Here is a 12,313-nt window from a genome sequence, read left to right as displayed (position 1 = left end):
CTCAGAAATGTTTATACCCGTTATTCGGGTACCCTCAGTTAGAAAAACGGGTGTGGAAGATAGTCTGAAACCATGTAGTTTTCCTTAAATACTGTTAATTCCAGTTTAAGAATTAAGTCACTCCTGTAATCGTAAATGTTCATTTAAACCGTTTTACTTTTCGGCTCATTCTTGGAATGAGATGTCATTCAAGTCTTCAGGTTAAGGTTAACAAAAAAGAAAAATATACATATTAAAAAATATATCAATCTGTGTGTGTTTATGTAAGTTTCCGACCATAAGAAGGCATATGTTAGCTTAGATTAAATAGTTAAGAGGCATCTATTCTGATCTCAAACTGGACCAGATTCTGTTGCTCTAAGAGATGACAAACACTGCCTGCGATCCAGCGCGTCTATGTAGAACCATGGACCTTCAGGTGCCCCTTAGGCTGAGGGCCTTATAGAATGTTCCGGGGCCTGAGGGCACAGCATCTGGGTCCTGCCTGCGGCCAGAGCTTGTGTGCCTGTAAACAGGATGGTTATTCCCTGATGGGCCTCAACCTGTGTTGGTTGTGTGTCTGAGGCAACATTTACGGTACAATTCTGGATACCGTCAGGGTTTATTCTTGGGAAATCTAGACTAGGGTTTTCGGCTATTCAGCAGACGTGTTAAAATTCAGATCGCTCAGCCCCAACCCAAACCTACTGAGTCAGGATCTCGGGGGTGGGGCGGGGCTCAGGAGTCTGTTACAAATAAGCAGCCGGGAGGTGTTCTGCCCACTCAGGTGGAGAGCAGAGACGTTGGTGATGACCCAGTTAGAACCGGGACAGACCGAGGGAGGACCCGTAGCATCCCTGCCGTGCCCTCGGGATCCCGGTGCTAGCTGGGTGCTCTGAGGTCACCTCCACTCTATAGACAGGGGTGTGGGCAGGAGGAGGCAGAGCCCCGGCCGAGCCCGTGGGGTTCAGAGCGGGTCCCGCTGGCCCCTCACGTCTGTCAGCCGGCAGCTGCTGCGCTCTTATGACCCAGGGGTGGGCTGAGGCTCCGGGTCTCGCCTCGCACAGGCCTGCGGTGCTTTTTCTGTGACCTCCACGAGCTGTCCCTGCTTTACATGCACTTTCCCGCTGCAGAATCCCTCTGGTCTTGTGGTCTGGAGCCCCAGGGCTGCTGCCCGCCTTTGTGGCAGCCAGGAGCGGGGACACTGTGCAGAGCGCTGAGCCTGGCGCCCTGGCGCCCCGCCGCCACCGCTGCAGTGACTTCCCAGGGGCCCCGCCCCCCAGACGGGCTCAGGAGGGGTCTCTGAACTCTCTGGGAGGAGCTGGTTGATGGTGTTCTTGATGAACCAACCTCAGTGACTAATTCTGTAGGCAAACGGAGCTTATTCCTTCTTATCTACTCCCGGGCCATGGAAGAAGCAGAAGAGCTTACCACTCATTCACCTGGAAACACGCTGGGATCGTAAGTGACTGTAGTGATATTAAGGACCTTTTCCCCCTTTTAGGGTCGACAGACTGTGTGTGTTACTCAACGGTTGGCACGAACGACGCGGAGACCTCAGCTCTGCACATCGTCGTGGGTAGGTGCCTCGCTCAGTGCCGCACTTGGCTTGCTGCGTCCCAGGTCCCCGGGCACACGCGGGTGTCGGTCCGCCTCACCGTGCGGGTGCCCGTCAGTCCGCCCGTAGGGCCCTGGTTGCCACCCTTCCCTGCCACTTCCCATCCAGCGGGGTGACCTTCAGAAACAGAAGCGCTGCTCTGCTCGGAACCCTCTGGTCCCCTCCCCAGAGCATTTGGGGTGCCCGGCGCCTGCGCCCCGGTGGTTCTCCGTGGCGTCCCGGGACTCGGCCCCTTGTCGCCCTGTGGGAACAGGCCTCCCCAGTCACACCCCTCCCCCCCGCTCCTCTAGAAAGCGCGTCCCCCGGGGGACGCTTGTACAGCAGCTCGGAGCTGTGCAGGCGCCCTCAGCGCACGTGTGGCCCCCTCTGCCCGTCCTCGTCCCTGATGGCAGTGCTCCTCGCGTGTCATCCAGTCACAGAACGGCTGTGTTTACAGACGGTGCACGTGGGAGTTTACATGTGAAGACGCCAGGCGCCTTTTCCACCTTCCTTCCCGTTAGTGGCGTTTAGCGAGCTTCACGGTCACGTTGTTTTCCCCTCCTTACGGAAGAGCCTTCCAAGCCCGTTTTGGAAATTTGAGTCAAATTTAGTCACTTGAGTGGAGAGCAGGAGGCCGGGCACCCCGGGAGAACAGCCCACGGCCTCGGCTGCCTTCTGCCTGTCTCACGCTTTAATCCGTGGCTTCGTCATGGCCGCCGGGCGCTGTGCAGCGGGACAGGCGGAGGGGCGCGGCGTCCACCCTGGCTTCTCTACGCAGGGGACTCGCTGCCCATGGACGTGTCCTCTGTGCATCACAACAGCACGCTGCTGCGGTACTCGGTGTCCCTGCTGGGCTACGGCTTCTACGGGGACATCATCAAGGACAGCGAGCAGAAGCGGTGGATGGGTCTCGTCAGATACGACTTCTCAGGTAACTCAGAGTACCACGCCGGGAGCTTCCACACACACGGCCTCCGCCTCGCTCAGGGTGGGGCCCCGTTCACAGACGGAAACCAGGGGGCGGGAGTCTGACGGGTCCCGGGTGCCCGGAGAACCACTGCCGTCGGTCACAGGCCAGTTCTCACATGTGCTCAGAGCTGGGACAAAGAGGAATGGAGGTCGATCCCAGATCGTACAAACAAGTGACGGTCTGCACTTCAGGTCACGTGCAGCACCACCCTTTAGCCTTCAAATGCGTTTAAATGCAGTAAAAAAGTTTGAAAGAATGTAGGATTCAAAGTTTGACACTTGTCGCTGAGATGAATTCCTTGGCTGTATTTATTTATTTGCAGGGACTTACAGTACTATTTTATTTTATTTTTAACATCTTTATCGGAATATAATTGCTTTCCACTGTTGTGTTAGTTTCCGCTGTATGACAAAGTGAGTCAGCCATATGCATACATATATCCCCATATCTCCTCCCTCTTGCCCCAGGCCCCACTTCTGATTCTAGTTCTCTTGCTGTTTCCACCACATCTGCAGTGACTTCCTGCACTGAGGTCTGAACCCCTCCAAGTCATCCAGGAGGGTTGGAATCAACTTCTTCCAAACTCCTGTCAATGTTGATATTTTGAACTCTACCCATGAATCATCCCAGATGTTCTTAATGGCATCTGGATGGTGAAGGTTTTTGGTTTACTTTGCCCAGATCCATGAGAGAAATTACTGTCTGTGGCAACTATAGCCTTACAAAATGTATTTCTTAAGGAGTAAGACTTGAAAGTTGAAATGGGGACTTCCCTGGTGGTGCAGTGGTTAAGAATCTAGCTGCCCATGCAGGGGACACGGGTTCGAGCCCTGGTCCGGGAAGATCCCACGTGCCACGGAGCAACTAAGCCCGTGCACCACAACTACTGAGCCTGCGCTCTGGACCCCGTGCTCCGCAACAAGAGAAGCCACCGCAGTGAGAAGGGCACACACAGCACTGAAGAGTGGAGAAAGCCTGCACATAGCAGTGAACACCCAACACACCAAAAATAAATAAATGAATTCATTTTAAAAAAAAGAAAAATAAAGAAAGTTGAAATGACTCCTTGATCCATGGGCTGCAGAATGAACGTTGTGTTGTCAGGCATGAAAACAACATGAATCTCGTCCGTCTCCCTCAGAGCTCTTGGGTGACCAGGTTCATTGTCATTCATTGAGCAGTAACATTTTTCTTTTTTTTTTGCGGTACACGGGCCTCTCACCGCTGTGGCCCCTCCCGCCGCAGAGCACAGGCTCCGGACGCGCAGGCTCAGCGGCCATGGCTCACGGGCCCAGCCACTCCGCGGCATGTGGGATCTTCCCGGACCGGGGCACGAACCCGTGTTCCCTGCATCGGCAGGCGGACTCTCAACCGCTGTGCCACCAGGGAAGCCCGAGCAGTAACATTTTGAAAGAAATCTTTTTTTCTGAGCAGTAGGTCTCAACAGTGGACTTAAAATAGTCAGTCAGTCATGTTGTAAATAGATGTGTTTATGAACAGGCTTTGGTGTTCCGTTTACAGAGCACAGGCGAGTGCATTTAGCATCATTCTTAAGGGCGCCAGGATTTTCAGATGGTAAATGAGCACTGGCTTCAACTTACAGCCACCCCTAGCCGCAGAGCCAGCCTGTCTGTCCTCCGGAGCTCTGACGCCAGGCAGCGACCTCTCCTCTCCAGCTGGGGAGGTCCTGTAGGCGGCATCTTCCTCCAGCAGAAGGCTGCTTCCTCTGCGCCGAAACGCTGGTGTTTAGTGGAGCCGCCTTCGTGAATGGTCGTAGCTGTGGGCCTCCTGGCCGCTGGCTGCAGCTGCTGCACCGGCACTTGCTGCCTCCCCCGGCACCTCGATGTCAGGAGGCGGCTTCTTTCCTTCAACCTCGTGACGCAGCCTCTGCTCGCTTCTTCCTCTGCAGCCCCCTCACCTCTCTCAGCCGGGCATGCTGGGGGTGCAGGCAGCTCGATGGACAGCACACCACAGTTTGCCAGAGGGGCCGGCCACGGTCTGGTAGCAGTGCTGCCTGGTCTTTTTCCTGAGTTCCTCCAAGACACCAAAGTTGTGGATGACGGGGTCAAGCCTGGGGGCGCGCTGGGGGCTTCACAGGGCGGAACCTGCAGGCCACGTCGTCGAGGCCACGACGAGGGGTCACTGGTGGCTGAGACGTCCCCTTTGCCAGTGTGGAAGGCAGCCCTGGTGGCCGGGAGCCTGCAGTCCTCTGTGATGGTGGTGGCAGCTCAGCCCGAAGTGGGAGGGGGCCATGTCCTCCTGCAGACGCTCTGTCCCCAGGCAGGGGCCCCGCACCCACGCTTTGCAGACGCTGACGGCACGGCCTCCTGCGCAGGCAGTGGTGCATGTGGATGTGTCTCTCCGTCTCACTCTGTTCTCAGGTTTGAAGACCTTCCTCTCCCATCACTGCTACGAAGGGACAGTGTCCTTCCTGCCAGCACAGCACACGGTGGGCTCCCCGAGGGACAGGAAACCCTGCAGGGCGGGGTAAGCACATCCCTTACGTGCATTTCTGCTCAAACGATGAGATAGAAGCAGGACTGGCTGGGGTTTGCTCCTGCTGTGAAGTGAGTGGGCAGTACTTGGCAATGTAGACGGGAGGTGCTGGTTCCTCCTGACCAGTGGTCAGGGTCCCACGCACCCTGAGGGGGTCCCGCCGTGTCCCCCATGCTGGGTCCTGGGTCACGGGGCGGCCCAGGGTCAGGTCTGGTCCCCGTCGTCTGCCCAGCAGAGGGCTCACACCACGCCGTCTGCTCCGGTGTGGGGACCCGCTGTCCCCCCCGCTGGGGACGTGAGAAATGATGAAGACGAGCCCCTTTATGGATGGCTCTGTGCGCGCCCTCGGGGCGCCCGTGGAGCTGGCTGGACGGGCCCCCTGTCGCCCCACTGGGTGGTCAGGAGAGGCCGGTCCAGACCCCGGGCCAACAGTGGGGGCCCCTCTGCGAGCCACGGTGCCTTTTCGCCCTGTGTGTCCCCACCATGCCCAACAGCATGTGCCCGGGTTAACCTGGAACGAGTATCAGGTTGTCACCTGTACCCGCGGCCCGCATCTCGTCCCTGCTCCTCAGTCTGACAACGTGGAGAGGCTGAGGGGTTTCGAGGGACTCGGGGGTTTTCCTTCCTCCTTTAAGTCATTCAGACGTGGGCCCTTCCTTCCCCTGGTCTCTCCTCCTTTAAGTGAAGAATTTGAGACCATAAAATCAAACAGTTAGAGGCACGGCCTCGCCACACCCGTTGCTGATGAGCTGATTCCACCAGCAAAGGCCCCTGGCCCATGCGAAGGCCTGCATCCAGCAGTGCCCAGGACCGCAAACATCAGCTGCTCTGAGCCGTTCACTTGCTCGTTACTGACTGGGCCAGGTCACCACTGTGTTACCTGTTTTGTGAAAGGGAAGAGTCTCAGGCTGGGAATCCACGCTGGGACCTGCACCTTGTCCTTTGCTCCGTCCGCTGCCACCCCGGCGTCGGGGCCAAGCTCAGCCCGCCCCCCAGAGCCAACAGAAGGGCCTCATGTGATGCTGTTTGCTTTTTGTAATGTTTATCAATTTCCAAAACGGATATGTTGTCTGTGTAATTTTTAAGAGTGGATCTGATTCTGAGAACTCAAATTAATATGCAAACCAAGTATTTTTAAGTGAAGCCTCTGCAATTGCACTTCCTGTTATATGCAAACGATTGAAATGCTTTTGCAGCCTAGGTTACAGGCGAGGGGGGCGTGTTCTTGTCCTCCAGGTGCTTTGTCTGCAGGCAGAGCAAGCGGCAGCTGGAGGAGGAGCGGAAAAGGTCGCTGTACGGCCTGGAGAGCGCCGGTAACGTGGCTGGGCCGGCTCCGCGGGGGCGGGGGGGGGGGACCTGCCCGGGGCCCCGGGGCTCGCCCCTCCCCGCTTCTCTGCAGGGGCACCTGCTTCCACTTCAGCTCCAGGCAGAGTGCGTGGTTGCCTTTGCTAGACTCTGGGGAAAAGAGGGGATTTTGTGGAAGGGCCCATCTTGCCACGTCCCTCTGAACTACTGTTGTGGCGCCAGCCAGGCGCCTGTCCCTAGAATGGTCCGGAACGGGGGTCAGCGAGTGGGCTCCGCAGGGCTCCAGAAACTATTTGTGGACGCTGAAATTTGAGTTTCACGTCATTTTCACATGTCACAAAATACTTTCCTCCTTTTGATTTTTTTTTCAACCACTTAGAAATGTACAACCCATTCTTAGCTCGCAGGCCACACCCAGTCAGGTAGGTGGTGGGCCAGACTTGGCGACCCCTGCTCTAGATCGTGGTCCCAAGTCCCAGGCGCGGGCCCGAGAAACAGCTCTGCCTCTCGGGAGGTGACCGCCGGGCACCGCGGCGGGCGCGGCTTTCTCTGTGTTGATCTGAGAAGCCGTCGCGTGGTGCGTTTGTAGAGACGACCCCTCCCGGTCATCTCAGGACGCCCACCTGCCCGGCTCGGACGTAAGGGATTTAACGTAGCATCTGCGATGCTTCTTCCTGCTTCAGAGGAGGTGGAAGAGTGGAAGGTTGTCTGCGGGCAGTTCCTGGCCATCAATGCCACCAACATGTCCTGTGCTTGTCCCCGGAGCCCCCAGGGGCTCTCCCCGGCCGCCCACCTGGGAGACGGGTCTTCAGACCTCATCCTCATCCGGAAGTGCTCCCGGTTCAACTTCCTGAGGTTTCTCGTCAGGCACACCAACCAGGGCGACCAGGTAAGGGCACCGCTGCTTCCACGTGGCCTGCGTCGGCGGCCGCTTCTACCTGGGCGACCCCGATCTGCATGTTGTAGGATCGGCTGTGAATTCAAGGGGAAGAAGGACAGATTTTCGTTTGCATTTCACCCATTTTAAAGTCTTAGTCATAGTTACTCCTTGTAAAATCTCACTTAAAAATATAAAGTCTTTGAGCAGAGAAACTAGGAGGCGTGAACGTTTCTCTTCCTATGTAAAAACAGAATGAAGTAATGTGGTGCAACCTTCTGTTGCCCTTGCTGGTCACCTACGACAAAATCTTTCAGCTCCCGGAAAGGGGTTCTATCGAGACTCTTCTGGCAAACCTTTCCTTAGTCACTGGCACCCTTGTAGTGACACAGGGCCGGGGAGGGCAAGTCTAACGATACCCAGACAATCGCAACTTCTGATCAGCCCATGATTTTAGTCAAGTTTGCGGCTGTTAAATCTTTTTAAGGTCTGGGCCAACAGTGTTTTCATGTGGCTTTTAAAATACTGCTTGTTAAGCAGGTAAATAACCGTACAAGTCGCTGCGCAGGAGCCGCGGAGCTCTTTACTCCGTGTCATTCATTGTGGATGGGACTGGGTCGTGAGAGTCGTGGTGACCACTTCTCTTGTCCCCAAGCGGCGGGGCGAGGAGCTGCCGGGAGGCCCCGCTGAGAGCACGTTTCCGTCCTGCTGTCTTTGGTAGTTTGACTTCACTTTCGTCGAAGTCTATCGCGTCAAGAAGTTCCAGTTTGTGTCGAAGCCTGCGGAGGATGAGGACGGCAGCGTCCGGGGCCGCGGGAAGAAGCGACTGGGGCAGCTGTGTAGCGACCGCCCCCCGTGCTGCTGCGCCGTCTCCAGCAGCGCCTGGAACTGCGACGGGGAGGTTCTGAGCAGCCCTGCCATCGAGGTCAGGTGAGTGAAGGTGGCGCTGGGGCTCTGTGGGCCTGGCACCCTCACAGCCTGAAGCATGAGAGTGAGTCACAGGCGCACGTGTGTTTCCCCGGGTGAAACCCCCAGGGAGACGCCGTGACCTCAGGTTTGCAGAGGTGCTGAGGGGTCGGTCTTTTCACAGGCTGGGAAGCCCCTCAGTTTTATTCTTCTGTGCCACATCCTGCACTGGCGGCACTGGCATTCCCTCTCGTCTCCTCACCAGTTAAACTAACTAACAAAGCGCCTCTGTGGGCACCTCCCAAGTCCTGGATCCACTGACCGCCCGGAGATGCTCCGGCCCCGAGGAGCCCAGCCCGCGGCCGTGCTGTGGTCCAGGCACCAGGCCCGCCCCTCCGGCTCTGAACCTACTGGGCCTGCCGTGTTTGGACTTGGGGATCTGAAGTCTGATTGTATGTATTTATTACACCGCCAGATGCAACAGGAGTGCCAAGAACATGGTTTTTTGCCCCACTGAAAGACACAGTAAAGGAAACTTTTTCAGAAGAAGGCTATTGATTGAGGTGTGCGTGTAACAGTTACAAGAGACTGAGGGAGAACTGTGAAGTTCTAGAAGGATTCTGTCCTGTGACCAATGGCTTCAGGAGCTTGGTCGACCTTAAGGAATCCAAACTGGGCTCTCGCTGGCGATAGCAGGGTGGGTGTCACACGAGCAAGGCGGTCAGGAGCGAGCCTGCAGGCCCCGCCCCCGGTGCCTGGAAGGATGGGTGGCGGGCGCGCCCTTCCGTGTTTCAGGATGCTGCGTAGTATCCCCGTTTATAATCCCCACTTTAAATGGCTTCTCGGCCAACCAGCTGCTGGTCCCAGCTGGGTCTCCTGCCTGTCAGCGTGCAGGCCAAAGCCGCGGGCAGGGGCAGGCTCCCTGGCCTCCCCCCGTCCCCGTCTGCGCGCTCCCTGCTCTTGCGACCAGGATGCGGCCAGCGTGGCAGTGCCCGCCCTGCTCACATCTCAGGACGAGAGGCAGCCCCAAGGTCACAGGCGAACCCGCCCTGCCTGCCAGTCGTGCGTGCAGGGGTTCGGCTCCTGCAGACTCATTTCACAAGTTGAGGAAGCGGAATTATTTTTAATGCCGGCTTATGAATTGCTGAAAGTTAAAAAAGGCATTCTTTTGTGAAATATATCCTACACGTCTTGATGTTGCGCTGCCTTGAACAGCGAGTCACTTACTTACGGGGTCTTTGGGACTAACCATCTCTCAGGAGGCTGTGACGTCATTCATCAAGTGGGACGGCGGCACTGCCAGTGGGACCCGCGAGCCCCCGCTCGCGTGCTGCGGCTCTCCGTGGAAGGCGGGCACTCGGGCTGGCGTGGCGACACTTGTCTTCCGTGACTGCACATTCCCCGCGTCTGCTACTCGCTCGGGCTTGCCCTTCAGGGGACCCTCCCCGTGGCCCCGTCAGCTCAGTCCTCATAAGGAGACCGAGGCAGGGAGAGAGGCGGCTTCTGCTCACGGGTGGGGCGCTGGAATTAGAACCGGGTCTGTGGGGTCCCAGATCTCCACTTGGCCGTCAGCTGCTCTTTGCAGAGTAGGTCTCTCAGGAGTGTCAGGAAGTCGCTCTGCGCCCCGGCCTGTCGCTGCCAGGTGGGACCAGAGACTGCCACGGTGAGACCCACCGTCCTGGTGCGTGAGGCCCACCTCCGCCCTCGACCAGCTGGGGGGCCGAGAGTCAGGGGACGCGCAGGGTCTGAGTGTGGCCCTTTGTCTCTGCAGGGTCCACTGCCAGCTGGTCCGGCTCTTTGCACGAGGAATCGAGGAGAACTCGAAGCAGGAGTCGCACCGCTGAGCCGCCGCCTCGCGTCACCGGCCTTCTCGCTGTGCTTGGGAAGCGGGAGCGTATTGGAGAAAATTACTGCAGACCAATTACGTTGATAAGCATTCAAACTTAGAAGTTTATTTTTGATAGTTAAATCTTGATTTTAGAAAAAATACCTTTTGTCAGCAATTCTGGGGACACATGTGGCATTTTCGGTTCTGTGTGGGTCTTTGGGTTGCGTTTCACGTAACTTATCCTCAGCAAGGGGCGCCTGTTGACTGGGGAGCGCTTGGCTTCTTAGATTTCAACCATGCAGACGGCGCAGAGGTTAAAGCGGCCCACTGGTGGCTCTCTCGCAATAACTGTAGGGACAACGCGACGTGAATGCTTTCCGTCGAGGTCACGCCACCAGGACACGAGTGTCTACAGGGTCACCGATCTGCTTGGCAAGACTTACCCTGTAGTAGCTTGTGATCAAGTTGTGGAAAGTACTTGGTTCTCTTTGCCTTTGTAGTACCTGCATCTTAACTTGCGATTAAGGCGTTATTACTGGACCCTTCCTGTCCCGGGCGGCTACAGTGCAACATCACAGTCCCGCCCGAAGCGACGCTTCCAGAGTAGCCCATTCTAGCGAGTGAGAAGAACACTCCCAGTAACGACGCTACTGTAGCTTGAAAAGTCACAGTGGTGTTTCTAGACAATCCAGCTGGGAGCGAGGACAAGTCAGGAGCTCTGGGAACGGGCGGCTTGCAAAGCCCTCACAGGGGTTTTAACTCTTTTAAATTTGGAATCCCCGAGCTTTCTATCCGCACGGCGGGGATGCCACAGCTGGGCTCTGGGGGGAGACAGAAAGCAGCCGAGCGCGGTGGGTGAGACGTTGAGACGTTCCTGCGCGAACTGTGTGAACTCCAGCCCGAGCGCCCCACCCCCAGGGGAGGGTCCCACGCCCCGGGGTCCCTTGGGCGCAGCCCTGAGTCTGTACCACGTGGTCCAGGTTTGTTCCTTTCTTATCCTCACAACTTATTTCTATATATTTATTGAAAGTTCTGGCCTTTAAACCAGAAGAGGATAAACGGTGTCCTCACTGTCAGTGTTTTCGTTTATTTCTGCTCAAGTGCTGGGGCCTCCCCGGGCCCAGGGCCGCCCCTCGCCTGGGCCTTGTTTTGTTGTGTTCGTGCTTCGGTGCGTGGAAGACGCATCTAAAACAGCTTTAGCTGAAACGTGGGAGGACGCAGCTTCACCTTGGATTTGTGAAGAGGGAGTTTGACTGTTACGAGAGGCAGTGTGAGCGGCCGCCGCCTCTCACGCAGGGTCCGGGCAGCCGCTTTAGCATCTAACAGACATCGTTTATTTTTGGAATTCCTTTGCAGTGATTTCTATTTGCAAGTACATGTGAAATGTCCTGTTTCACCATTCAGTCCCGCCCAGGGCAGCCTCAACAGTGGTTTTTTAGGAGACCACGATATTAAGTGATTGTGCAAGTTGAATGATTTGGTAACTGGCGGGTGAGTGAAAAGTCTGAGGATGAGAAAGAAGGAGATGCTGCCGTCTTGTTGACGTTTGCCCTCGGTGGGGAGGAAAGCAAAGGTGCACGAGCTCTGCGCGGGGGACCGTGGGCACCGTGGACTTGACTGTGCTGCTTCGCCAGGGTCCCCGAGAGGGTCTCCAGTCTTTATCGTCCCTGGGAAATGCTTCCAATCACTGGCCTGCCCTGAAACGCACTGCCAATTTTAGAAAAACCGTCCAGGTCAGAGGGTAGGCATTTTACGTTCAGGAAGAAACCCCACCACGCCACGTGGTTCCTGCGTGCCTTGGCGACATTCACCGACTGCTTGCCGACATTCAAAATCGCAGACCTTGGAGCTGCCCCTGGAGGTTGTGTGGCTGTCCGAGGACTGCCCCGCCCCACCCCGGGGGGGGGCTGTGGATGACCCCCGTCACGGGGCTGGAGTACCTTTTGGACCTTGCGGCGCGTGAGGACCCTGAGTGGAGCGACCCCAGCGCCTACACTGTAGGATTTTAAGAAAAAATCAGAACTGATGGCTGGACAGTGAAAACCTGGGGTCGCTGAGCAGCGTTAGTCTAGGTCGATAACCTCCCGTGTGGCCTGTCGGTGCAGCAGTCAGGCCCCTGGGCGGGCGGGCGGCCGGCTGTGTCCTCACTGCGGTGCCGTGTAACCGGGCGGGCGGCCGGCTGTGTCCTCACTGCGGTGCCGTGTAACCGGGCGGGCGGCCGGCTGTGTCCTCACCGCGGTCCCGTGTAACCGGGCAGAAAGTGGCTTCATGTCCTTTCTAGTCTTGCTGGCTTCAAGATTAGAAAATGGTGAAATTTGCTCTGATGTGTTTGAGAAGACAAATAAAGTTGTTACT

The 12,313-nt window shown here is 56.8% G+C and overlaps 1 protein-coding gene across 2 annotated transcripts in view; it reads left to right on the top strand.

The window, feature by feature from the left end:
* CERK (ceramide kinase) overlaps window positions 1-12,313 on the top strand; it is a gene marked incomplete at its 5' end in the record, with an annotated part of 50,040 nt that extends 37,727 nt beyond the window's left edge. Inside the window, 7 exons of one of the 2 annotated variants that reach the window (XM_082665199.1) lie at window positions 1,484-1,558; window positions 2,355-2,507; window positions 4,928-5,033; window positions 6,279-6,355; window positions 7,031-7,236; window positions 7,946-8,154; window positions 9,902-12,313. In XM_082665199.1, coding sequence (XP_082521325.1) covers window positions 1,484-1,558; window positions 2,355-2,507; window positions 4,928-5,033; window positions 6,279-6,355; window positions 7,031-7,236; window positions 7,946-8,154; window positions 9,902-9,974 — 899 coding nt within the window. In that variant the 3' untranslated portion in view covers window positions 9,975-12,313. Of the gene's footprint in view, window positions 1-1,483; window positions 1,559-2,354; window positions 2,508-4,927; window positions 5,034-6,278; window positions 6,356-6,961; window positions 7,237-7,945; window positions 8,155-9,901 lie in introns of both variants that reach the window. The other variant, XM_082665198.1, reaches the window with a different exon arrangement.

This window comes from Grampus griseus, assembly GCF_964374135.1.
Source record: "Grampus griseus genome assembly, chromosome: 11".
NCBI lineage: Eukaryota > Metazoa > Chordata > Mammalia > Artiodactyla > Delphinidae > Grampus > Grampus griseus.
The sequence above is the reverse complement of the archived record's forward strand: the minus strand, read 5'-3'. Positions and strand labels throughout refer to the sequence as shown.